Source organism: Epinephelus moara, chromosome 18 (assembly GCF_006386435.1).
Source record: "Epinephelus moara isolate mb chromosome 18, YSFRI_EMoa_1.0, whole genome shotgun sequence".
Classification (NCBI taxonomy): Eukaryota; Metazoa; Chordata; class Actinopteri; order Perciformes; family Serranidae; genus Epinephelus; species Epinephelus moara.
In genome coordinates, this window is record NC_065523.1 from 22,696,852 (window position 1) to 22,724,423 (window position 27,572).

At 41.3% G+C, this 27,572-nt stretch overlaps 3 protein-coding genes across 4 annotated transcripts in view; all 3 read right to left on the minus strand.

The window, feature by feature from the left end:
* Positions 1 to 317: 317 nt before the first annotated feature.
* Positions 318 to 9,775, minus strand: timp2b (TIMP metallopeptidase inhibitor 2b). Its single transcript, XM_050069648.1, has 5 exons — positions 9,408 to 9,775; positions 3,221 to 3,321; positions 3,023 to 3,128; positions 2,789 to 2,913; positions 318 to 1,768 (listed from the first exon to the last, which is right to left on the minus strand). The coding sequence occupies exons 1-5, from the start codon at positions 9,535 to 9,537 to the stop codon at positions 1,571 to 1,573; spliced, it is 660 nt and encodes a 219-aa protein (XP_049925605.1). The 5' UTR covers positions 9,538 to 9,775; the 3' UTR covers positions 318 to 1,570.
* A 10,098-nt stretch (positions 9,776 to 19,873) lies between these two features.
* On the minus strand, positions 19,874 to 24,473 carry LOC126405188 (galectin-3-binding protein A-like). The gene is made up of 6 exons (XM_050068787.1): positions 24,310 to 24,473; positions 23,368 to 23,471; positions 22,922 to 23,134; positions 22,620 to 22,754; positions 22,254 to 22,545; positions 19,874 to 21,103 (listed from the first exon to the last, which is right to left on the minus strand). Exons 2-6 carry the CDS (start codon positions 23,447 to 23,449, stop codon positions 20,059 to 20,061), a joined length of 1,767 nt encoding a protein of 588 aa, XP_049924744.1. The 5' UTR covers positions 23,450 to 23,471; positions 24,310 to 24,473; the 3' UTR covers positions 19,874 to 20,058.
* Positions 24,474 to 24,594: 121 nt separating this feature from the next.
* cant1a (calcium activated nucleotidase 1a) overlaps positions 24,595 to 27,572 on the minus strand; it is a 10,345-nt gene continuing 7,367 nt past the window's right edge. For both annotated transcript variants that reach the window (XM_050068789.1, XM_050068788.1), the window contains exons 3-4: positions 25,618 to 25,821; positions 24,595 to 25,536 (exon numbers count right to left, since the gene is read on the minus strand). In XM_050068789.1, the coding sequence (XP_049924746.1) occupies positions 25,166 to 25,536; positions 25,618 to 25,821 (575 nt within the window). In that variant the 3' untranslated portion in view covers positions 24,595 to 25,165. The remainder of the gene's footprint in view (positions 25,537 to 25,617; positions 25,822 to 27,572) is intronic.

The following is a 27,572-nucleotide window of genomic DNA, read 5'->3' on the forward strand; positions in this document are numbered from 1 at the left end:
ATGTCGTGAAATCCTATCCTGACAGTCAGAGATCATTTTGATGATTGCAATTTTTTGCACATGGACAGACTCGTGAAGGAATGTCTGTGAGTGTCACATTGTCTCCACTAAGGGGCAGCAGAGTGCTGTTATAGTGTCGCAAAGCAGTGTATGGTACTGTAACTACTGTCCCTGCCTTTAAGTCTCTTAAATACTGGAAATTATATTATGCTGGGTTTTGTTTGTTTTTGTCTACTCCCCTTGAATAGAAGTGTATTTGTATATTTTATGTGCGTCTTGTCTTTGAACCACTGATGTGAAAATAACCATGCAAAGCATCAAAACAGGGTTTGGCATTTAATATAATAGTCAAAATGTACAGTATTGTTTCAGCTGGACATGCATGCAAAAATCATCTCAAAAACGTCTCATGTGAAACCAGCACAAGACATCATACTTGACTACAGTTTTCAAATTAAGAATCTTTTTACACTCTCATATTAATTATCAAAGTCACAAGACATTTGCGCAACACTTTAATGGTCAAGGCTCTGTCGATAAATGGATGATTGGTTACAATATGTTCTTTAACCCGTTGTCCTAAAGGAGGAGCCAGTCAGACAGCTAACATTCAGGCCTACAATTTGACCTTTAATGCACAAAAATGTGTGTTAAAATATTTGGACTTATCTTTCTATAATGGTGTCACTTGTCACAAAAAAGTATCAAAACATGGGCTTTGTTTTTAATAGAATATGATGAATCACATAACTTCCTTAAATAAAATATGCCCTTGCACTAAAGCATTACAAAGAGCTGTAATATAAAAAAAAAATACAAAATACAAAATGGAGGATTCAATCCTCTTTCAGACATTTTTCATTAGAGACAATATGACTGCTGTGACAATTGTATTCAAAGTGCATTCTTGTCTATTCAGGATTATTTAAAGAAAAGCAATTTGCAAAAGCACTGATTGTGCTTACTCGAAACAGGTTAACCACACCTTAAAAAAAAACAGAGGGGAAGAGTTTTGAATACTTGGCACAAGAAAGAATCTGAAGCAGGACAGGCAGGAGGCGGCGCTCGCTCCTCGTGATAGCTCTGCTGTCACAAATCAAGGCACCGGTTGCCAGCTAATGTTATTTATGAACACACAGATTCACAGAATTGTTCAAATTTGAGTTACAGCTATGTATGTGTTGCATTATAGGAATTATAGTTCACTTTAAAAACACCTTTGGTTAAAAAGGTAAATGAATAGTTCAAGAACAAAAATGCTATGAACAGTAATACTGAATTGTGATGATTATCCCTTTATTTCAGCTGAGGGAGAAGTGGTTTATGACGAAGTGCTTTGGATTTAAGGGGTAGAAGTGTCTGAAAGTGCTGAATTCACAAGACTGTTGATTAAAAACATAATGAGTCCTGCAAATAAAAAAAACAACAACCTCACCACAGAGCACACACCCTATGGCTTTCTTAACAAGAAAAACAAAAATAAGAATTTGACTTGTGTATTTATTTGTGTTTTTGGTATTTGTATCTTAGTATATCTTAGACATCCTCAGACTGTTGGACAGTGGTGGAGTTAAGGGTCTTCGATGTCCAGGAAATCCTTTTTGGGCTGTGCTGCTCCTCTGTACCAGGCACAAGAGTCATCACTCCTCTTGATACAAGCATAGTGTTTGGCCTGTTTTCCATTGACTGTCTTCTCAAGGATCCAGTCCAACCACAGGCACTCCGCCGGGCTGCTGATCATGCAGGGGATGGAGGTGCAGCGGGTGATCTGAGGATCGGCAAAGAGACCAAGATTAGAGATTAAACTTTGAACAAACACAAACAAAAATGGTGCTAAACAGTACCCAAAAGTGGTTCTTTGACTTGTTATCATAGGGGAACTTGTTTTGCTGCTATATAGCACCCATCTGTTGACAGTGCTGTACACCACCTTTGTCAAATAGTGCTATGTAGAGCCATCAGACACATCATATAGCACTATATGTATGAGTAATGCTAGATAATACCATGGACAAGTCAATATAAGATAAGATAAGATAAGATATACTTCATTGATTTGCTTCTAAATGCCACTTTTACTTAAAATATGAATGATTATTAATCAGTTCTTATGAAATGTTGGCTTAAAAGATTAGAATCCTGCACTAAATGCAAACTGAGAAACACAACATGTTTCTTTTTTAAACCTGGAATATTTTTCTTTTTGAACATGGGGGCAAAACGGTTGAAAGCCATTGCTTTAATGTATTATTCTCTGGAAATAAGCCCTTTGTAGGCAATTTTTTGTACTGTTTGCATTCTTTCCCCAGTAAACTAAACCAAACTTAAGATCCAGTAAAGATGGCCAGATGAACAATACAGTGTCCCCACTGGCTCTTTAGCTTAGTCTCGTCTCTTCTCGTCTTGTTTTGTTCAGTTTCGTGGAAAACTTCTAAAGAACCACACATCGGCTTAAAAGGTTTTCTACTGGTTCTTAGTTTCTGTCCTCCCCACTGGTGGACAAACTCACTGAGTACCTGAGGTCTGCTGAAACTCATTTAAATCAGGGCTTTAAACATTATTTACTTGTAGAGAACCTCTAAAAACATACAGGGGCCTAAAAGGTTCTCAACAGGTTGTAGATCTTGGTTTATCTTAGGGAAAGAACCAAGATAGGAACCTCGACAGAATAATACAGAGGCTTTGAATGTTTTCCACTGATTCTTCAGTTGAGTTTAGTTGAGTTTAGTTATGGCATTTCAACCCACACCAAAGAGGAGCAGAGAAACTGACACTTATCTGTGCCTACCTTGCATTCACAGCCCATTTCATAGCGCTGAGTCAGGCTCTTCTGCTGGGTTTCACTCAAGGTGTCCCAGGGCTCGATGAAGTGACACAGTGTGATGTGCATCGTCCCATCAGTCTCCACTTTGCCTGTAGAAGAAGGAAAGTGCATTAGATGACATGAAAACGAATATACATATCAGGGAACAATCTTGTTTCATTTTTTAATGTGTGATTTCTAATGTGGTAAAAGTTGTACCTGTGATGAGATACTCCTTGCCATTAGTCTCCAGGGTCACTCCGCACACAGCAGAGGTGGGAGCAGTGTAGATGACGTCAAAGTCCTGGGTGGGACCTTTGAACATCTGACAATCCAAACAGAGGAAAGTACATTTAGATTCATGCTGGACTTCAGTTCATACCCCAGCATGAAAACAGTAGCTTTATCCGCACATACCTTGATTTGTTTGATGTCATACTTGATCCGCTTGATGGGGTTTCCATAGATGTCGTTGCCAACGTCAACCTCCTGCTGTCCAACCACCTTTGCCCTGATAACTGCAAAGAGACAAGAACAACCCACATTTACATTCGCTCTATTTAAAGACAGGTCAAAAACTATTGTTATGGTAAAACCCAACAGGATCTGGGTCTGTCTGTATCTGATCGAAGCCACGCCCACGTTTGGCATGCTGGAGTCAGCCACAACACATTGCTGTGGCTTGGATCTGAGGAGTGTGCATGTGCCAGGTGCTGGGAAGACAGAGGCAACATGAGTGTTTCATCAGCTGCAATCAGAGGGAGGAATGTGTGCTGCCTGCTCCCAGGCTCCTGGGCCGACGCATGAGGAAGCCAGTCAGCAATCTTTGAAAAAGCTGAACTAGAATGCTCCCCTTCGCCCCACAGGCCTCTCTACCGGCCTGCCTCTCTGTCTGGATAGAGGTGCTGACATGCAAATCAACCTTCTCTCCCTTTCGTGTGCAGCCTTTCCCCTTCTCTCTCTTTCTCTCTCCGTCTCTTGCACTCTGAAGTTCCAGCTCCCAGACTCGGAGAGGTTTGGACGAGGAAAAAAATATAACAGTTCAAGTGGAAAAATATCATCAGAGCCATACGGATGAGCCTTTGAGCTTGAAAACTGAGTATTCAACAAAAAAAATATGACTCATGTGTTTCACAATCACCGCTTGTCATGTGAATCCAACTGTTGAAGCACAGCGTATCACTGATCAGAAGCCAGGCATTGTTAAATACCTGTGGATTACTGCACACTCACATGACAAAATCATATTCAAAATCAAGTTACTAAGCGGTCGAGACTTGCGACAGAGTTAATGCTAACCAGATGTTCCCTCTGAAGTTCCAGTTCAAGCCCTCGCTTTCTCAAGGTGGCAGCTACCGACTGCCTCAGACCATCACTAGCCCACTTCCTTACCAAATAAGATCAAGCCGTTTCATTTGCTTTTAATATGAAGAAGGTATGAAGCTGCGGACCATATGTGCCCTAATTCGATGACAATAGGAGCTTGGAGAACATCTCCTTTTAAGGGTCTAAAGAGCCGACCCTTAAAAAAAAAAAAGAAAAAGAAAAACAGGAGGAAAAGGAGAGTGTGTGCACAGATGGAGAGAGTGATGGAGTGATGAGGATGGCTGCATTCTCCAAGCAGGGGGAACAGAGGAGAGGACGGACAGGAATAGCAGTCACATTGCAGAGGTAGCCTCACAGTGCCCTGTGTATACAGGGAGAAGACAGCCGTTTAAAGCAACACTGTCACACAGGGAGAAGAGGAGGCAGGGAGCACAAAGGAGAGAGGGAGGATTTCGTTCGTGGCCAGGAAAATGTGCAAAACACTGACTTGTGCAAGCTGTGTGCTTTCTTTTTTCTTTTTTTTTTCTGCAGAGCTGCTGTGAAGTAGCAGATAGACTGACAAACAAGCTGCGCGAACGACAGGCACGGTTTAGGAAGACAAACAACGCGGAGTGATAATCTACAACCAGCGAAGATGGTTTTTGGTTTACAAACTCTGTCAAACGCTCTGAGCGAGCAGGGCTGAGAAACTCTCCAACTTCTCTGGCTACAAAGTGGATTAGTGGTAATCCCCTTCGCCTGAGTGTGCAGAATCCCACACAGATCATTTCTCCCTCTCCTAGTGTAAAGTAGGGCAGGTGAAAATATGCACAGTATGTAAAAAAAACACTGAAATGCAAGGTTTATGTGAATGATACATATAATTTGAGTACTTGAGCTTTAAGAACAACTTTGCGGGGGTGAGAGTTAGCTCTTTAACTTGCAGTCAACGTGCTAAAAATAGGCAATTTATAATAAGATGTTTTCCTCCATTCATTATATGCAGAACTGATGCATATTCTGCTGAAGCACTACACACTACCCCGCTAGTTTAAGTCATTTAGGCCTAATTCTCTGTGCTGATAAACAGTGTATACCTAATTCTCATAGGTCATGATGATGTTTTCTCAAACAGGCTGACCAAGCCCTATACAAAAATCCCAAGTTTCAGAAAACTGGGAACTACGGGAACCATCTAATTTTCTAGTTACCCAAACAATAAACACATTATTTTGTATGTAGTATTGTGGTCATGGGAGTGCTTTAGAAAACAAAGAGAAAAAGAAGAAAGCAGGAGCATGTCATGTAATTGCAGGGCCTGTACATCCATTTTCCTCTCCAAGAAGCCACAAAGTGGTCGGACTCCGAACGAGAAAAACTAAGCTACAAATTCAAACTGACTCCTCGGCTGAATCACTCGAAGGATGCATGGGTTTAATCCACTGTTATTCATTTGTTTAGTTTTCAGAAAATGAAATTTGTTAAAAACCTGCGTCATCGTTCCATCAGTGCCAGAAAATGCTGATAGTTTGTCTTTTTTGGCACCACAGTTTTCCTTGACATTTCAGTGTTTACTCTTTTATTCTGCACGTGACAAATGTTCACATGCAGTATTATAAAAGGTGCATGTAATTACTCAAAGTATTACTTTCAGGGAGCACATTAAGTGAACCTGCCGGACAGATCGTTGCAACGCATTATCGCCATTTATTCTAGAGTTTAAAGCAGCTGAGCATGCACATACTCAATCTGGTTTTAATGGCTACTCTGTTTACACAGCTTGCAGCGCAGGGGCTGTTTATACCGGAAGTCACGTTAGAAGGTTGGCTTTCTCTCAAGATCTCACATGATTCACTCTCCTTGTTTTCAAAAAGGTACACTCTACAGTTGCAGAGGATCGTGAAGTAAACTGCAAATACATAATGAGCGCAGCATATGACTGCCCAACATTCCTCCCTCTGCCTCAGCCGAGGACCCAAGGGATGGATTTCAATTTATGAGGAAAGATTTTTTTGTTCCTGCTCCGTCTGTTTTGACAAGACAAATGGAACTACATGTTCATAGCTGACCTAGTATTTTGCTTTTGTTTACTGCGTTATATATAGGGAGAGAGAAATAAGCCAGGCTGTAATGAAATACGGCAACACGGCTGAGGTCAGCCGGGGGCAGAGGTGGAAACTAACCAGTTAAAACTACAGTTTGCTTTGATCAGACTTTAAGATTAATGGCTTACCCTGCGACCTACTCGTACTTTTAATTAGGTTTTTTCAAAGTCTGTACTTTTACCTCTGCTCTTCACTGTATCTCAGCTTTACCGCCCACAACGAGAACACTACATCATCATCTTCAAAACATTGCAAGGGACCCAGTGATGCAATGATCTCACACAAAAAGTGTAGTTTCTGCAAACTTTGACTGTTCTTCCTAATTTTGAAGTTTCACTTCAGACACTGTAACTACATCTGCAAACTACTCATGTTGTTGAGTAATTTTCCGTAGGATGCCAGACACTGACTGACTCTGTCTGTGCAACTTAAGTAATTTTCACTTCAGTAAAATCTCTGACAGTAAGTAAGGGTTCCTCTTACTGCACAGTATCAGCATGGAAATACCCCACAGATGATTTTCTTCATACTTAAACTGCATTTAATCAAAATAAAATATTATAACACATACTAATCATCCACATTTCAGATGATAGTAGACTAGTAACTAAACTAAATATGAAAACTGGCAGGATAAAAGCCTGTAAAGGCAGAGCTAGCAATGGCAGATAATGACCTTTATTTTGACTGTGCCAGCTCAACATAACATCTCATAATTTTGCAGATTCAGCCACCCATTCATTTTGTATGTGACTTTACAAGCGTATAACATCACACATTAACAGGTTTTCAAGAACGTTTTGGCTACAGAGGCCAATCTCCTTGACAAAATGGTGGTTTATGTAAAGTAGGAGGGTCTATCCATGGTGCTGAAGCAGGAGCAGGGGGGGTTAAGGTTATGTCAGGACCTGACCTTGGTGATGAGGTCCAGTTCTTCAAAAGATGTAATCTATATCAGAATGATCTGGATTTTGCTGTCCGGGATCAGCTGATCAATCTTACTTTTGTGACTGTTTTTCAAAGCAACACTGGACTGGATCACCCTGATACAGACACAAACTTTGTAAAGTGCTAAATCGGGATAAAAGTGAGACTAAATATCACAATGTATGCTACCAGCTATGTAAAGAACAGGTAGAACAGTGAGTGTGGGGTCCTTCAAAGCAGCATGGGATACCATTGGTAGAAACTACTTTTGACTGTGTTGCTATCATTAATATAAAGCGATAAATGAAAGTTAAGATTGAGTCATTTTTGTTTGATATTGATTGACAGCTACTTGGGGGATTATTTCATTTTATATATTAATTTATTTTAACTTTACTCTACTGAAAGGCTTACTAGGTAGCCTAATGTCTACTTAATCTACGTAATGGTTCAACAAATCAAGTGCAAAATATAAATTAATGGATAAATATTTGACCTATTGAATAGTTTTCCTGCATTTTCTTTTTGAATTCCACCCTAAATCCAACTTTCCATTGGGATCACGAGAATCCAGTTGTTTTCTCATCAAAGGTATCCCAATCCCACTAAAAGGTTTTAAACAACACGTAATGAAGGTTTGATCCAGATTGAAGAGGAAAAAAACAAATAGATCTGCACTGTTTCTACTTTGCCAAGTATTTATTCGATCCAGCACCATTGGACGCTGGAATGTGTGTGTCTTTTTTTTCTTGCTTTTTCTAATCCAGATCAAAACCATGACTGTATTACACGATCAAATCCAATTTCAGAAACCTTTTCTTTCTTTTGAGCAATCTAATTTGAAGATTTGATCCAACCTGACAGCCGAAATCCAATCAGATTACTGCCGAACAACTTGGCTCTGATGACTATCGAGGTTTACCTTGGTTTAGGTGTAAAAGAATCCACAGGAAAGAGCCTGATGCCCTTGACCTGACTAAATGATTGAAAGCCTGCATCTAGATTTGAATTTTTAGGCACCTCTTCATACTGTAGAGCAAAGCACAGTGTGCAAAAATAAAAGAGAGATGCATTTAAAATTTAGTGTATTTGCTTTTTGGTTTAAGTTTAGGAAAACTGAGAATATGTCATGTCATCAAGATTATTGGAGAAATTGACTTTCTGTATTATTGTTATTACAACCTCCATTATCATCATTATTAGTAGTAGTAGCAGTGGCCTACAATACCCACATTTGTAACAAGAAATAGTAGTTAAACCCAAGTTAAATGTCATCCTAGGCAACGTCACTCTCCTCATGTGTCTTACATTATCAACCTGGCTGAATCTGAGAAGTTGCAACTCAAATTAAATCATCTCAATTAAAAAGGTACAAGGGAACTGCTAGGAACTGCTGACTTTTCCCTTTACAGTAAACCCTCTCTGGCAGGATAGTGTGGTTTCTTCACCCTCCAGAGCCATGGAATCCAATGGTAAAGAGAAACCTTTGAATAAGTCAGCGTCTGTATACATACCACACACTCGGCCAGCTCGCAACCGAGAAAAAAGACCCTCAGCAAACCACCAATTTAAATAGTTGCACAAGCTGGTCACTGTTGGGACTCTCGTTAGCTTAAGGCCTGTGTTGGAGGCGGCAACAAGCAGTTTTTTGTGATGGGTGAAAAAAAAATAAAACGGGGAAGTATCCACATGACCTTTGAGAGTGAGTAAATCAAACTGCTGTTTAGTAGTCATTAAGGAAGTGCACCTTAAACCTCTCAACCGCTGAGATGAGGATGGGAGGAATCATTATTTACTCATCAGAATTAAACACCTTGTTTTGTGCTGACTTCTCATAAAGCATTAACTTCCACAAATAACAGTTAGAGGGGTATGAATAACAATGGGAAACTGAGGCAATGATGTGGCAAAAATGCTTTTGTCAGCAAAACTGTTCAAATATGTTACACTGGGTGCTGCAGATCAAAAAGTAGGAAGGCAAATAAGATAAACTGTCACTACCAAGGCTCATGAATATCAACAGATGATTACAGAGAGAAGAGGAAAAAGAGAGGAGGGCAGTGGAAAGAAAGATTGAGAGACAGAAAATTCCATCCTCCTCCCCCTGTAATTGTAAACACAAGAGCAGGGGAAGTTTTCCTCCTCAGCATTTACAGTTTCTTTGCCAGAAATAAAAGAAATGATCCTCACATACATGATATATTCAAATAAATAACAACTAAAATGCTGCTTTAGATTCATTCATTTCACTCTGTGGTTCAACTTACCGACGTCTGAGTTGCAAAACGCCTGCTGAGGATGCGATGGGGAGCAGCTGCAGGCTTCTGCTATTTCTTCCACCCGCCACAGAAACAGGATGGCCAGAGTGACAAAACAACTGTTCGCCGTCCAGGTCATCTTTAAAAAATTAATTTAAAGAGGTGAGGGTAAAAAAAAAAAGTGAAGTAACAATTGAGCAGCCTAGAGAAGATGAGCAGGAAATGTCCCCAGCTTCAAGTGAGTAGCCTAACACACGGTCCACTTGTCAGAGTGTGAGATGCACAAGGCATGAGAGGGAGTTCATTCCTGTTGAAGACAGAGGCGCAGAGACTTCCTCCTCCAAAATCTGTTTTCCACTACCGTCAGGAGCAGCCGCGTTTTATTACTGCAGGCAGGCTGCAGACTCCTCCCCTCCTGCAGACACTCAGCAGCAGCAGCAGCAGCACTGTGGAGGTCAGGGGCACCCAACTTTACATCCACCCCCGCAAACCCCACCGTCACCTTCTGTCACAATACTGTCGCATGAAGAAGTGGATGATTGTGTGTGATGCACGCAACATCTGTTGGTACACCCTCAGCCACACGCACAAGTGCAATTCTGACTTCTCCCTTTGTGTCAAACATTTCCCCAAATCATGACCTCAACTTTTACCTTAACTTTGACCTTGAACTTTCCCCATATCTCAACCAAATCCCCCTAAGTAACAAGATTTAAATCTAATTTAAACCTTAACATCCCAACTTGACCATCACCAAAGGACATGAAATTATAGCTTGGAAAAAAATGGGGACATTATGTCTTATGTCTGAGATATTTCCTTATCTTACTATCTTTGTAAGTACAGAAAACGAAAGCAGACAACTATTTTTTGTGGTTTGCCATTCCAACATGGAAAAGGAAAATCACCTGATTATTCATGTAATGGACCCTCTAGGGACACTGGTGAAATTCATGGCCAACTGGTCATGGTCTGTGTGTGTGCATGTGGAAATTCTGGCCTGATGATGGAGCAAAAGGCAGGTCAGAGGGTCCCCAGGATTTATTTTCTAAAAGTCATGAACATCCACGGTAAATTTAAAGGAACAGTGTATAAGATTTAAGCTGGATTTATACTTCTGTGTTGGATCAACGCCATACCTGCGGTGTAGGCTCTACATTTATGCACAGCCTACACTGTAGCCTGACGTGCACCTCCCCAGAAATGTTACTATACCTTGCACCGACGCAGACCTCCTGTCTATTTTTGAAAACGGAAACCATTTCCCTCAGTGGAAACGACGCTTTTATTTACTTTAATTTCACAGATAAGAAACAATAAATTGTGAAGATGATAAAGCCTCCACAAAAATAGCAGTTTAAGTCTTGAGTGTGATTTATTTAGGAAATCTCCACTCATCCCTTTGCTAATTTATACAATGTAAAATGCCATATGTTTTGTCAGTGAACCTAGTGACTTGTAATGCAGCCGAAATTTAATGTTACCTTCGTGAAATGTTGCTGTTGTCCCTGGCTTCATATGAGTAGAGGAAAAGTCTGCTACATGCTAGGCTAATTTATACAATGTAAAATACCATAGGCTTGTGCTAAAAATATTAGCATGTTGTATTTGTGGAGAAAATGTGTTCAGCAAATGTGAATACTGTGAGTTATAGTGACGCCAATTTGTGTACTTGTGTTTGAAATCGTCACTATTAAGCCATGTTAAATGTGTGCTTTGAATCAACTTTATTTTACAGCACTTCACAGAAACCCCACCGCCGACTAGTGTTTTGGAGGTGTAACTGCAGAGTGACACAGACACACCACCGCACAAGTATAAATGCTTACAGCATGCGTAGGCTATGGCGTCGGCTCTGCATAGAGCTGACGCACAAGTATAAATTTCTCTTTAGGAGGATTTAGTGGCATCTAGTGGTGAGGACTGCAGATTGCAACAAAATGAAACTTCAGTCGTCATTGTTCAGGAGGTCTCTTCCTCTCCTGTGCTGGCGACGGGCTGCTAGCCTAGCACCTGCTAATGTATGCCCGCCTATAACTTACTATATGCTCACCTTATGGGCATAATGCACATAAGGTTTTTGAGCCGAATTACCCGCAGAGGTCTCCTCCTCTCCAAAAAAACAAACAAAACCCCAAAAACCTGGACACAGTGATTAAACCGGTAAAAACACTAAATAAAGCAGTTTTATATTTAAAAAAGCAGCACTCTTGTCACAGAAGGCCTGCTAACCATGATACCCGAACCAAAAACGTGAATGGCCCTATCCGGAGCCAGTGTTTGGCTTGTCTGTTTTGGGCTACTGTAGAAACATGGCGATGCAACTTGTCAATCCAAATTGACGAGGTCCTGCTCTCTGTGAAGATATAAATGGCTCATTCTAGCACATCAAAAACACAGCAATTCTACACCAAAGAAAACATACTTAATACATTAAACTTCTGTTTCTGCCAATATATCCCTTTAAATCCTCCACACTGGACCTTTAAAGGATACTTGAACATCTTGGGAAGTAACTATACCTTTAAATATTCTTGCCAAGAGTTAAATGAGATGACCAATACTTTTGTATCTTTATGTAAATTATAAAGTTACAGCAGCCGGTTTGCTGAGTGCAACAACTGAAAACAAATTGGCTCTGACCAACTGTGAGAAAGTCTGCCTCCCATCATCTCTAATAAAGCTCATTCATTAATACACTATATATTGTGTAGGACTGTTTCTTGGCTGGGACCACTAACTTCTTGGAGGCTCCGCTGGTTGCCTGGCAACTGTTCAGAGGCAATAAAATAGTCCACCTCCCCATCCCTAAGCTAACCAGCTGTTTGAGGTAGCTTATATTTAACAAACAGACATAAAACTGACTTAAACTTCTTAATTGTGTCAAAGATTTCCTTAAATGGAAGTTTGACCAGTAGGTGTGAGGGTGTATCGCTCTGGACTGACCTCCATCTGATCTCCAACCTTAGGTTACACTATCTGTGTAGTAACCTACATGTTGCTGACAGTATTTACAGCAGTTGCAACACATGTGGTAACACACAATGTTGCTGTGATGTATGTTCTTCCCTTTTTTTTTTTTTGCATTTCCTCAATTCCGCAATGTAATACGTACCATACACCTGCAATAACTGATTTTTACAGTCACTTGGAGGAAACAAAAACAAGCTGTAAACACAACACTACGTATCATCATCACCTTATGGTGAACTTGTTAGCTAACAGTTGCTTACTTACACATCCAGCAGTTATGGAGCAACATTAACATTCAACTGGGGTCATGTTTGTGGTCACCTGGCGAATTTAAGTACAATTTTAATCTACTTTTAGCTCTATTTTTGGTCTCTACCAACTCTGTAGGAAAATATTTAGCTCTTTGGCTGCTATATAGTATATATATATACACTATATGTTCCCCTGCTGTGTCTTTCTGCTGTTTGGTGCTGAGCAGAGTGTACTGTGGGTTTTTTTTAGAGCTTACGCCCTGAAAACAGCTGCCCGCTGCAGCCGAAAACATCGCTATGAGAGCGGTGAGAGTGAAACAAAACAGTAAAGTTGTGGGCCACACAGCCAAACAATAAGCTGAACTTTATAAAGCTCTGTAAAGCCAAGAGGAGCTGCAGATTCAGGTGATAATTCATCACTACGAGCGACCCCTTCCACATTATCACATTGTCATTTGAAACATTATTCAAAAAATTTACGCTAATAATAATTCACAGTTTAGAAAAAACTGACATGAGTCCTGCAGTGTAATTGTCAGCCTACGCCACACAGTTATCTGTGGTTTTAATTCAGTGAAAGTGTTTATTCATGCACAGTCAGTTTCTGTAACTATTAAAACACTGTTTGTAACCAATGAAAATACTGAGGAAGTATGAAGAAGGAGTGGAGGAGTGGAGAGAAGTGACATCATCCCCTTAAAGTTAATAGATTCAATCTGGCGGCGATTCCCCCAAGCGTAAGCGACCCAAACCCCTCCGCTCGTCTGTGAAAGAAACATTATGCTATAGTCGAATTCTTCAGTTGTTCCTCATCCTTTACTCAAGCACAAAAATAGATGGCTCTTTTGTTGGAAAGTTCAGCTCTGCAACACCACCTCAGGAAACTGGGGATCTCGAGAATTTTGGGTTTTGTGGCCTCCCGTGTTGATTCTGGCTTGGAAGGGAGAGATCACAGTGAGGGCATGGTGTGTTTGATGATTAGAGCTGATGATGAATAATGAAGAGAACCAGGAGAGAGGGAGGGAGAGAGGACTGTATCTGCTGTGGCTGTTTCGCTCCCTGACATCATATTTGGCGACCGACTGTCGGTCTTCTGGCCACTCCGGCAAATATTTCCACTCTTTTCCATAGTTGAGCATTTTTGCCTGGTTGCTTTTCCACAGGTCTGTGCTACTTGATGTCTGTGTAAAAACAGGCAGGGAGAGAAAGTGAGAGCAGAGAGGAAAATGGGACAACCAATTTAATGCCATCTTTGTAATGACTAATATCCTCTTCTTCGTCTTGAAGAGAAATTTGAATACTTATTCACCTTATCTTTGGAGTAAGATGCCATCAATTAAATAAGGAAAATTCCCAAATTCTTATAAATTTTGTAAGCCAGTATGACTCGTAAGCAGAGTGGAAGTTACCAGACACAAAAGACGTATAACAGGGACAACTACACAGATGTAGGGTGTGGAGCAGAAAGTAAGACATGTGAGAGGAAGTGACACATCTAAGACCAAATGAGTAGAAATATGCTTCCGTCTCTTTCCACAGTTTACCGAAGGCATCAGAGGAACAGCAGACGCCTTCTTCTGGGCAAAGCCTGCCGCCCCCTGTCCAAACAGTCGGCTTCCTTTGCACTGAGATGCTGACTAATGTGGTGGGCTCTGCTCAGATCACAGCCGTGTTCCCGGCTCCTGGGCATATTTTAAATGACCTCACAGCATGACCATTCTGAGCTATTTCCCACACTGCAACTCTCCCTTTAGAACGGGGTTTTACTCGCCAGTTAAGATCTGGATTATTGTATCAACATTTGGTTTTAATTTGTTGAAAGAGGGCGGATTTGTCAAAGAAGTGCAATGTAAGCAGCCCCCCTGTGTACTTTACCCACTACAAACTCCAAAAGGGGCTCAGGAATGGCCTGAACCTCTATCCCTTAAATTACAGACTTGCAAGGCCAGGAATACTCTCCAAAGGAAGTGCCCGGCAAGACAGAAAAAGAGGGTCTCATTGTGGGGACTGGTGGGTGCTGTGGCACTCACCCACATCCTCTGCCTCCCACCTCCTCTGCCCTGTTGCCTGCACTCATCGCACATGACCTGACCAACACTTTTCGACAATCCATCCCCCTGCTGCATGTCCGCCCCCTCCTCTTTACCGTCTTTGCTTTGATGTGACCCGGCCATGGCACAGGGGTAATTCCCACAATTTTCCATTCATCAGTATGGCTGTTCGCATTTTATTGGTGACAATGTGAGACAATGAATCAGCGTGAGCAAATTCACCTCAGAGACAGGAGGAAAACATCAGCTTGGAAACATTAAAATCACGCCATAGACACTGGGGTTAGATAACCACGATTGTCCTCAGTGTGGTGTCACAATGTAGAAATTAGTCACCATGAGTCTGCTGGTAACCTCCGCTTAGCAATTCCAGTGATGGTTTTGGTGGAAATGCTGCCGCCTTGAGCAACTGATGCATGTGCTCACAGGAACTTTTAAGTGACAGACCCTAACTGGTAAAATAACAGAGAAATTATTGTAGTCATTTCCTCAACAATACCATCAGTCCATGATTATGATGTGTGGGACAGCATTTAACTGATTAACCGATGAAACAGTTGAGTATGATCTCACTTTCAGGACAGTTTGTTACACGCCTCGACATCTGATACCAACGCACAAGGCTCCCTTTAGCACCTGTATGACACACCAGGCTTTCAGAATCCACATAGCAAGGTGGTCGGGGTGGATGGATGGGTCAAATAAATACAGGACTTTCACCCAGGAGACCACTGTTCGTGTCCAATGTAAATAAGCCTGTAAATACAGGACTTTCACCCAGGAGACCGCTGTTCGTGTCCAATGTAAATAAGCCTTTAGGAACAGCAACCAGCTTTGAGGCCAAACATGGACGTTCAACTTCCTTTTCCATCACACAATGCTATAGGGCCGAAAAATACTTTTATTCCATAGACTTCCATTGTGAAAGAGACATCTGTAAATAAGCTGATACATTTTTTTGAGTGTAGCAACCCTCCAAAATGACTCGTTTCACTATTAGAATTTGATCCATTCAGTCTAAAATCATTTCTAAGATCTAGAAGAGCTGCACGATTAAATAACTTCAGTCCTATTTAAGATAGCAGCGGGCTAAACCAAAAATTAGCCACTCGGCTGCCGTCAGTCTCTAGTATGCTTCCTCTGTGGGCCTCATTTCATAACAAAGAAATCAGGATTTTGGCGTCATGCACCAGTGAGCAACTTTACGTCACATAATTACGTCACATTACGTCTAACCCAAACCCCGTAACAAAATGTATACCCAAATCATGATGTTTTTTCTTCCCTAACCAAGTAGTTTTGTTGCCTAAACCTAACGGTAAGGATAACACAATGTTAATCCCGTGTTACAACTTGTTTCATGCAGACCTGTTGGGTAACAAACTGCAAAGATACATTATCAGCTCGACCCAAATGAAAACACTGATGCAGGGAGCGTGCTGGCAAGCTTTTGCCTATTGACACACTTAAAAGATATGACACCAGTTGCATTCACCTGACAAATCGAAGTCCACTATCACTCTCCTTTAAGCTCTGTTTCCTCTCCACCAACTCCAAACGCTCTTCAGCTGCTAAATGGTTCACTATGTTCAGTAAATAGTTGCTAACTTCATCTGTTATCTAGTGCTGGGAAGGCAGAATATTATGGAGCACAAGAGTGGTCAGAGAAAAAAAATGACGAAATGAATTTGAGTTGCTCCAGCTGTTAGATGAAGATCCATTTCTGAAGCTAATCTCCTCGCAGCAGGGACTGAGGCAGATGGGCTGCAGGATGAGCTGTGCTGGCTCTCTGTGTATACACGTATCCCACACACAAATGAACCAAAACCCAGGAACTATATATTTAAATTGAGGTAATGAATTATATCTTGTGTGCATGAATTAATAAATTGTGGCCTCAGTTTATTTTTTTAGTTTATCTATAGCCATTCAAGGTGTATAGTTGATTTATCAGGGGTTTTTTTTTGCAAGGGTGAAAACAACTGCTAAAAGAGGCTGACGAGGGTGAATTAAAACTGCTAAGTCCAACTTGCACAACCACATCAGTTGTGTGTTTCTATGTCTGAATATGACCCATAGGTCCACAAAATGTTTTTAATGTCTGTCCCAAGGGTACATACAGAATTTGGTAAGCGAGCATTTATGTATGCAGCTCCCTATATGTAAAATCTTCTGCAGGAGGACTTAAAGTTGCATTCTTTGGTTCTTCTTGGCCGTTTCAAAGCACTGTTGCAGGATTTTTATACACAATCGCCATGTGCTGATGTCACGGTGTGTCTTAGCTGGTATTTGTAATCATGTGTAGTTGCTATTTTTGTTTATTTCTAGTATATATTATCATAATTTTTGGCTTTTCTTTGTAGTAATCTTACTTTGTGTTTTATATTGCTTGTTTTAGAGCTTTGCGTTTTTATTCTGTATTCTTGTTCTATGTTGTCTGTCTTGGCCTGGACACTCTTGAAAAGAGATTTTTTTTTTATCTCAAGAGGTTTTTCTGGTTAAATAAAGATTAAATGAATAAATAAATGAATAGGAGCATTTCCTAAATTAGTGCACCTACTGGTGGACAACAGATTAGCTTCTGTATGTTTTAAACAAGTGGGTAACGTTGTGAAATGGTCACAGTTGCGCCAAAACTACGTGGTTAGATTTAGAAAAAAAAGATGATTGGCTTAAAATAAGAACATTTGTTATGTAATATATCTCACATCACATATGTCTCATGAAACCACTCAAAAAACGGACACAAACACCTGTGTCCTGGATGAAAGTCCAGCTTGTTTGACCTATCTACCTCTGTTGCCTTTATTATACGGCATCTGACTTCCTCCCCTGCCCCCATAGAAATTACTATGGCCACTTGAGGTTGCCGTGTAACAAAATAATGTAAATATGGGTTCATTTCTGCTCGTCAAAACAAATTATGTGATCGTATTTTGGAGGACAGTCCCATCAAAACAGCAAACTTGCGGTAAAACAATTAAATCAGCGATGCTAAACTGCTTTGTACATTTTGGGGAAACTGCTGAGTTAGGAAATAATTATATGAGGATTCATCCTATGAGTGATTGCTTTTACAGCATATGTAGCCATTTTCTGACGTAGATAGGAAAATATTTATCAGCTCAGCTTTAATATCCTATACATCATGCTGAATTTCACTGACATTACACAATATGTAGGATTTTCCATTTCTTTGTGTGTAATCCAAACACACTTCCTTTTTTCCTATAGAGTAAGGGGCAAATGGAAAACTTTGGGCGTTCATGCTGATAAGTGAGATGACTAAAATAATTGTTCATGAAAACAACGAAACATAATTTCAAAATTCCGGGGCAAACCAAACAAACAAGTATGTCATGACAGGGTAATTATTTGTTGGGTAAAATGACACAATCATAAAAACACACGCCAGATGTTACTCGCAGCAAAACAAGTGATGAAATATCTGAACTTTCCCTCTTTTCCTTCTGGTGATTACATTACCATAAGCACGTAACCTGGAACTGGATTACTAGTGGATGAATCACACAGTTGCTGTACAGCGCTCTCCTGTGTTGGACTAAACAGTGCTATGAGTTTGTACAGTCCTCATCCATGAGTGCATGTGGAAAAGTCATTTCAAAATATACACAGAGATCATGTAATCATCAGCTGGAGCAACCGATCAATCACCTTTTGTCATGTCATGCTTCGGGGCACCCACAGTCAGCTGCGCTTCTCAGAAACCTGAGTCATTGTATGTTTTGTATGACTGTTTTATTTGCCACCTGTCCAGGCATGTATGCCCGCATGTTGTCAAAGTGCAGCTGTCAGTCGTGTTTAAAGACTCGAGACAGTCTGGTGAAGACATTATCGCTTGGTAAGATTCCATGATTCATGAAGAGGAAACTGCTATCATCCTCAATCAAACCCCTGTAAACACACACCCTTTCACATTCAGTACGTTATCTGATGATGCTAAATGGAGGCAACATGTTTGAAGTTTGTTGTTTTCACTCTGTTGGGGAGAAGTGTGAGAATAACCTTGACTTTTAACTATGTCACATGGGAGGATGTTAACTTAGGATAACCAGACTTGGATTATTTTCACAAGCCACAACACTGCATCGACAACACAGTGACACATGAGCATGAGATCAGGGCAGATGCCTTGTTAATTAAAGGAATAGCTCAACATTTTGGAAAATAGGTTGATTTGCTTTGTGTAGGAGAGTCATATGAGAAGATCAATGCAACTCATATTTACCTGCTGAGTATAAGGCTACAGCAAGTAGCAGGTTAACTTAGCTTAGCACAGAGATTGGAAACAGGGGCAAACAGGTAGCCTGGTTCTAGCTGAAGGTAATAAAATCTGCCATATCAACACCTCTAAAGCTCTCTTGTTAACATGTTAAATCATGGTGGAGACCAGTTGTCAGGCAACTAGCGGATATAATTTCTAATCCAGGACATAACACTTATTAACACCTTGGTTTTGGATTAAATAGACAAAGCATACCAGGTTGTGAGGTGTTTTAAGGTGGATTTTGTTAAGAACCAGGCTAGCTGAAACGTCCTGCATATTTCCAGTTTGAGTGGAGCTTTAAACCAGTCTGATGAGTCATTTACCTTGGCCACATTTAAGATAAGAAGATAAATATTTTACTGATCCCCGAGGGGAAATTTTGACATGTAACAGCTGTTCTTACTGGTTTACTGTATGTAAGCATGGATAAATTACAATAAAATAGAAAGAACATACATAACATATCAGAAAAATGTACAAATATGTGTATCTTACTACAATTGTGTTAAGTATAAATGCAAGAATGGAATAAATATGAATTAAATCAGTATTAAATAAGAAAACGGTATTGTAGAAATGAATAACTTCACAATGTTTCGTTGTATTATTGTAAATAATAAATAAATGATGGGGTTATAACTGCTGAGGGGTGACACAAGTCCAAAGGCCAGTCTATTGACTCAGAGTGTCTGGCACTGAGGGAGGGGTCGAGAAGTCTAATGGCCACAGGCAGGAGTGACTTCCTGTGGCACTGTGTGGTGTATCTCAGAGGAATAAGTCCTGCACTAAGTGTATTCCTGTGCTTCTGTTACACTTGTCATTTTATGTGTCTCATATCTGGATAAACTCCTGGTTGGGACTTATACTTTCTGATGCTGTTGAGAAGAACAAAGTGCTGACACACACAGAAAATGATGTAGAAATCATTTTTTATTTGCCAAAAGAACAGGAAAGTATACTTGAATTAGCTAGCTAATTAACAAAGATTAATGAAAAAAAATCACATGGATAATAAAGTAGCATCATTGTGATTCATTGAAAACAAGCAGACAAATTGATCAGATGTGAGAAATACTAAGCCTCACCCTGGTGTTGGATCAGACATACCCTGGCCTCACCACAAAGCGGTAGGTGTACTGGTCATCAGGACAGGGGTAGGCAAGAACCTGGGCCTTACTCACATAGGTGAGAGAGTCCTTGAAGTCCTGAACCTGACAGATGTACTTGCCTTGGCACATGAGCAGGAGACGGTTACGAAAGAGGATGTTGCTCCACTTGGTTAGGCTGTTTTGGGAAGCCAGCCTTGCTGCTGGGAACGACTCGCACCTCAGGCCTCGCTGTGAACATTCATGTTGGTTTTTGAAGAAAGTTGCATCCCAGCGAATGTTGTTGTTCTTAAAGATCAGGCTGTTATGGATAGGTGTGTCGAGTGACTTGGTTGGGATTTCATCGTACCTACCACGGTAATGCATCCCGGAGTATCCATATGGATTGCGGATGTGCTCAGCAGTTATATCAGTGCTCCATGGCTTGGCGGTGTAGATCCTGGGCTGGTAATCTTCATCTTCTCTGTTGAACTTTGGGTTTGACTGCAGGTCGCTGAAGAGCAGAACATTTAACTGGAACGCTTTCAAGATGTTTTCATGATACATAATCCTATGGGTGCTGTAGAGAGAAGAGTTGAACTGCAGGTTATACAGTGCCTCCGCGGGGATCATAGGGAAACGAATGCGACTCAGTAGGTTGACTTGTGTTTCCAAACTGGTGGAGCTGCTATTCTCTGTGATCCAGCTCTCCACAGTCTGAAGCAGAAAATATTCATCCGGCACAACCAGGTCTGAGCGGAGTAGAAGGGATCCAAGGAGCTCAACGGAGAGGTGGAACCAAGCAGGGGACGTGGTCAGATTTTGGAAGTTCCAGGCCATATACTGCAGACAGTCCTCCTGGAGGACCAAGTCCCCAGTCTCCTCTGCGTATTCGTAAAGAGACACCTGGGTGTGGAACGATTCGTCCTCTGGGATGATTTTAGAGAACAGCCGGGCTGTGTCATCCATCAGATGCTTCACCCCAAACTTATAAGCCATCCAGTGGAGGCACTGCACAGAAGAGAAGACCAAATCCACCTTGCGGGTGTAAATGTACCTGTTGAGATTGGAGAGTACTTATTAGATTTTTTATGATGTTTTACATTTGTCTTTATATCTAAATGTTAAAGAGCAAATGGGTGATATATATAAATATAAATCCTGTATCCTAAAGGTCTAGTGTGTAGGATTTAGTGGGGTAGAATGGCAGAAATGGAATATGGCCCCGATCACACAGGAAGCGTTTTAGCAGCTGGAGGCGCCTTTTAAAAATTGTTTTTAATGAGAATTGGGCCCTCTCTGGTGGCCACGACAGCAAGTTTACAGTTGGTAAACAATGGAGGAGAGACTGGTCGTAGAGGTTGCTCAATACCCAGAGCAATAACACAAGCCTAAGATGCCAGCCTAATATATGCCTGGAAACAGCCATCATTGAGGCGAAGCTCCTGGACCAGCTGGTGGTACTCCCCGTGATCCACCCTTTTAGAGTCTCATGTACCCACACAGATCTCTGTTTCCCTGTGCACAACAAACTATTTGCTGACAGCCTCTCACCCTCAACCAGAGCCAGAGGAAGTACCATCTGCCTGTAATTTTAGTAACTAGTGACTAATTACTGTGAAATGAAAAATAAATTGATCACACGGGAAGGATAGTGCAAGGATGCGCCTCGTGTTTTGCAGCCTGTGAAACGCTTTCTGTGTGATCAGGGCCTAAGTATGTTTTCTTTAGTGTGTAATCACCTGAAAAAAAGAATTGTTTTTTTTTTTTTTATTACCGTAGAAGAAGCTGTTTGTATTTACGTAGGGAGCGAGTCCTTGTCCACAGAGTTTGCCATATTGCACTGCCATGTTTCTCCAGTTGCCCAAAATGGACAAACCAAACACTGGCTCTAGATAAGGCTCTTTGTGTTTTTTGCGTTGGCCACCATGGTTAGCAAGCCCTCCACGACAAGCAGTGTAAAAAAAAAACCACTACTTTATTTGGTGTTTTTATTGGTTTAAATCACCAATTCTATTTGTTTTGGAGAGGAAGAGACCTCTGAGAATGATTTGGCTCATGGTAAAAAAAACTCCTGAACAAAGAACATTGAAAGAATTCTGACCTATAAAAGTTTAATCTTGTTGCAAACTGCAATCCTCACCACTAGATGTCACTAAATCCCCCTAAATCTTACACACTGTTCCTTTAAATTAATAGTTGTTTACCTGATAAAGGAGGTGAAATGTGGTTGGCAAGACCGGCGGATGTTGACAGTGATGTTGGTGATCCCCTCTGAGGCATTGAAGAGTGGGTATTGTGAGAGGATCATTTTGTGCGCGCAAATCGTTGTCTCATGCATCTCCAGGGTCTTGTCCTCTTGTCTGTTTCCAGTAGGACTCTGGACCAGGATCAGGAAATCACAGCCGCTCCCGCTGTCAAAGATTTGGCCGAGGTAATCAGACAGACTAATGCTGTGGTCCACGGAGTGTATGGAATCACTGATGGTCATGTTTGTACCTGGAATCACAAATCATTGAATCCATTAACATTTGACAGAGCACGGAGAGCATGAAGACCGTTTAGATACGTACTGCCTGTTTCACAGATAACTCCGACATCCTCTTTGTGGCTGCAGTCAGTTTCTCCCCAGCTTTTGAAAGTACATGTAACCAGAAGCTTCTCTGTGCCTTTGCATGTCAGCTCATCCAGCCAAATCGGTCCAGACACTATCATGTAAAATGAAAGGGAATACATTCGTCAATGTGGCAGTAACACATCATGCAGTGGCCTTTTTGGCGGCTGAATTTGTGGTGTTAGTGCCAAATCACTGCTCTTCAATCATTACAATAATGTCACTGCCCTCTGGTGGGGAATAAACGGTAGTAAAGGGCACCTGTCCCATAGTTCCTCCCAATGACAACAGATTTGGCTCCAGGGAAGCGAAGCTGACGACACACCACCTGGGCCTCAGCCATGTCCCAGCCATCGTCACACACCGTTCCCCATTTGCCATCATGGTAGACTTCCACGCGGCCCTCAGAAACAGTGCTGCCAAACAGCCTCACATCACCCTCCTGCTGCACAGGGTTACTCTCTTTGTCTCTTCCTGCAAACACAGGTGTAGGATATTAACCAAGGTCATGAGAGCTGAAAGGTTATACAAACATTCGCATAACCTACAGTCTGTGTTGAAAGTGCATGATCAGAATATATGTATAAAATGTAGGCATTGCATTGCATACAGTCGTACATTAAAATCCAGTTAGACTGTTTCCTTTCAGTACAATTAATTTCAAGCAAAAGTGTTCACACAAATGAGATATATTTCACATGACTTACTGAATAGATTGAATTTCAATGCGCTAGAGACATGGAGAAGTAGCAGAAGCCCCAGAGTGACTATGTTTCTGTGCACAAGCATTTCCAAACACCAGTGTAGGAAGCTGACACACACAGACAATGACAAAAAAGAGGCAATGTGAGAAATATGTTCTTCATTACTTCACAATTTAAAGGAACAGTGTGTACGATTTAAAGAGATTTATTGGTGTCAAGCATTGAGGATTGAAGATTTCACCCAAGTGGAACTTGTCCTGATTAGAATTCCCTAAGTGTGCGTTGTTCAGGAGGATTTTACGGGAATCAAATTATCCGCAGATCTCTCCTCCTCTCCAAAAGAAATGAGCCGGGTGATTAAAACTAGCAAAAACACCTAATGAAGCGGTTTCATGTTATAAATCAGTGTTTCTTTTATGCTGTTTGGCACATCGCAGACGAGGCTGACTAACTACGGTGGCTGACACGAAAACGCAAATGGCCCTATTTGGACCCAGAGTGTGGTTTGTCCGCTCGGAACTACTGTAGAAACATGGTGCAACATGGCAATCATCAACAATTCCTGAAGATGAGGACGCACTCCCTACGTAGATAAAAACGGCTCATTCTAAGGTAATGAAAACACGACGATTCCTATTTCTGGGTAGACTTAAGAAAGCACACGCATTATATTTTATTCCATTCTACCGATATATCCACCTAAATCTTGCACACTGGACCTTTAAGAATATTCTTTGAATTATTGGGATGTTAACAGGACTGTCTGCAAACTGTCTTTTTGCATATAAATCAATGCATTTATTGCTTCAAAGGGAAAACATAAACCTACATTAAAATGGAATTTAATTTATTTTAACTGACTATACTAAACGTGCATTATAAGTCAAAAGTCAAACTAAAAAGTCAAAATATGCTAACTTTTTAAATATAATAAAACCACATTACCTTCTTCTCCTCTGGTGATGAAGCGCTGTCGTCCAAAAATGTGCTTCTCCCTTTTGGAGTCTGTGACACAAATCTCACCCCTTTTAAAGTAAAAAACAAAGGCTCACTTCTCCATTCCCTACTGCTTTCCCGAGTTTCATTTCAGGTGAAAGCAGTTTCATTGTTTTGCAAACTGCTCCTGTTGCAACTTGTTTGAGGACAAGGTTCAGGTTTCATTTAACCGTTTTTGTATAAACAAAAAAAAAAAAAAGCCCACGTGTGAATGAAACGACAAGACACAGGAAATAGGAATCAAGATTTTTACTCAAGTCATCCCACCAAAAACATCACATAATTTATTTTTCACCAAAATGTCCTTCAAACATTGAGTTTCATGAGGAATAAAAACAGGCCTTAAGTTGTTTCACTGAAAATAGCATGTTCGGTGTGTATAGGATGATGTTTAAAATGGATCAAAGGGGGAAGATAACCTTTGACCTTTTGAGAGTGTACAGTATGTGCATGAAAACATATGCTTCAGGAAAAGAAATCACAGTCTGATAAATCAATCTTTTGTACATTCATTATAAGGAAGGCTACAGTACTGTTGAGGGCCACATTTGTCCTGGGAGGGAGATGATCCACCACGAGACATGCTGGCTTTGTTTGTGTTGACTGGCACTTTCTCAAAACCCAAAGCGGGACCGTGTTTTTCAGTGTCAGCCCATGGTTCTTTTATGTGTACTGAAGATGATCCTCTACGGGTTGGAGTTGTGTCTCAATGAGAGGAAGCAGCGAGTACAGTAACTTCAACAGTGACTGAATTGTAAACAAAATAGAACAACAGTGCAGTGGCCTCAAGAGCGAGTCTCTCAGTCTATATGAACTCTAAGCCCTCGTATTTCACGTCCCCAATCTTAGTTTCAGGTAAAAGGATGCGTCCGTCAAGCGTGAAGGCCATGATGTACGTGGCGATCTTACCGGCGTCCTCCTCTGACTTGAGAGCCAGAATGATCTGGTCGTCAGTGTTGGGGACGAACTTGAAAGAGGAGAATCCGTGAGTGGGGTTGAGCTGACCCACTCGACTTACAATGATGTCTTTGAAATCTGGCGAGCAGCTCAGGGCAAGGTTTGTGCCGCGGCGCTCATCCGCCGTCTCCTCGTAGCGCTCATTGCTGGCGCGGCGAGGGAGGAAAAACCAGCGCTGCAGGGTGTCGCTCCACGCTGCCGATTCGTGGATGAGATACCCTGCGGAGATTCAGACGTAAAGGGTAAACAGCAGGAAACAAACGGAAGCAATCGTAAGCGAGACCAGATTCACATCCTCACCTGGAGGCTCTATTCCTGCAGCAGACTTGAGAGATTGGTACTTGGGAACCCAGTTTTCATGTCGTACATCCCCTCTGAAGCCCACTACTTTCACCCACTCTGGGTTGTTGTTGACGAACTCCCCTTCGGTGGTGGTCCACTCTTTCCCCAGACCGCCGACGTACAGGTGCTTGTCTTTCACCGCCAGCCACTCAGCTTTGAACCCTATCAGGAGAAGGTAAAAGTGGCATTAAACACATAAAAGTACTTGATTACAAGCAAGAGTTCTGCATTTCAGTTTAAGTACAAAAGTATAATGGGTAGAATACACTTCAAGTATCAGTAAAAGTACTCATAATGCTTTGATTGATTTTTAACAGTGTGGTGGAAATTTTGTCTTCTTAATGCATATGCTTGTATCGTTTCATTCTTCCCATGTGCCTGTAAGTGTGTGACCTTTGCATTCCCCTTTTGTATCCATCTGTTGATACTTGACATCATCAAGAGATTTACATTCACTATAATCTCGCCTTGAAAGACAGTCCGTTGACTGTCTAACAGATACAGCCGATTGCCTAACATGTTGCAACAGGTATGTTCCTTTAGCCCAAGAATGCTACAATTAATTTCTCATCATCTTGTCGTCTGAGTGTAGGTATAAAGATGCCCTGTATTCACTGTTCTGGGCGCAACCTCAATCTATAGAGACTAAACTCTCGTGCACAAAGCTATTCAGTTATTGCTCGCTGACTCCCAAGCAGATCGGCTAAAAACTGCCACAACAACACTTAAGTTAACTAGTAAGGCCTTTGCACACTGAGACCATTTTATTTGTCTGAAATTGTTGCACGACTAAAAAATAAATAGGACCTCACATTGTGTCAATTACGATGCACAATGGTTTGAAACGTTTGTCCGTGATTGAAATTTTTCGCAGCCGTCAGAAGCCTTTGGAGATGTTCAACCAAGAATCGGTGAGGAAAATGTGGCGACGGGACACATCCACGACAAGACACATGAACGGGACGCTCAGAATCATTTCATAACTCAGACAGCTACTTTCAACAGGTCAGATAGTAATACACAGGTGGATGATGATGATGAAGAGGATGTAAACTGCAAACAGAATGTGCAGACTGAGACAGAGGACAGATCCGCCGCTTCACGCAGCTGCGGTGCCAAATGAAAGACAGGGAGGGAGTGATGACAGCCGGATAGGTAACTCCAGTGGAGAGAGGCAAAGGAGGAAATGTGTCTTTTCATTTTTACAACGAATAGTACAATAAAACGCATCGGAATCAGTGTGTAAAGTTTCTGTGCGTAGTAATATTTTTTCGGATGACGGATTAAAAAACACACCCGAAAAAGACTGGACTCAGTGTGCAAAGGCCTTTAATCTGTAAAATTTCCTTTCTCCTTATCAGCCAATACTGGCCTACACATTAAGATCAGAATTTTTGACTCCCTAATGTGAGTATTGGCCCCAAAGATCCAGTTATCGGGCTCTATGGTATATGCATATGTAGCTATCTCAAACTAAGGGTCAGGCCCCTCCAAACGGTCACAGGATGAACCTGAGGTGTTGTGAGGTGACCAGAAGTTGTTCTAAATAAAATTTATGTCCATTTCTTTCTTCTTTGCTTTTAGTGAATTAATGGATAATTGTACCTCTTTGGACCCTGGGCAGTTATTTAAATGAAACCATCTGAAAAGATTAAAAGGGTATATGTATAAGTGACGAACGGAGACAACTATTTTGAAATTGTTCAAGTATTGAGAGATGGCTGCAGCTCATCGCCAGAAAAAATGAGTCTGTGGTGGCCAGTGCTATCCTCTATGCTGTTGTGTGCTGGGGCAGCAGGCTGAGGGTGGCGGACGCCAACAGACTCAACAGACTGATCCGCAAGGCCAGTGACGTTGTGGGAATGGAGTGTGACTCTCTGATGGTGGTGTCAGAGAGGAGGATGCTGTCTAAG

Excerpts from the sequence above, each read along its gene's own strand:
- timp2b (XM_050069648.1), bottom strand. The coding sequence starts at position 9,537 with ATGACCTGGACGGCGAACAGTTGTTTTGTCACTCTGGCCATCCTGTTT. Across the intron at positions 3,322-9,407 it reads GTTTTGCAACTCAGACGTCG|TTATCAGGGCAAAGGTGGTT; the intron begins GTAAGTTGAACC and ends GTCTCTTTGCAG. Across the intron at positions 3,129-3,220 it reads ATGACATCAAACAAATCAAG|ATGTTCAAAGGTCCCACCCA; the intron begins GTATGTGCGGAT and ends TTGGATTGTCAG.
- LOC126405188 (XM_050068787.1), bottom strand. The coding sequence starts at position 23,449 with ATGCTTGTGCACAGAAACATAGTCACTCTGGGGCTTCTGCTACTTCTC. Across the intron at positions 23,135-23,367 it reads ATTGAAATTCAATCTATTCA|GAAGAGACAAAGAGAGTAAC; the intron begins GTAAGTCATGTG and ends CTGTGTTTGCAG. Across the intron at positions 21,104-22,253 it reads CATTTCACCTCCTTTATCAG|GTACATTTACACCCGCAAGG; the intron begins GTAAACAACTAT and ends CAATCTCAACAG.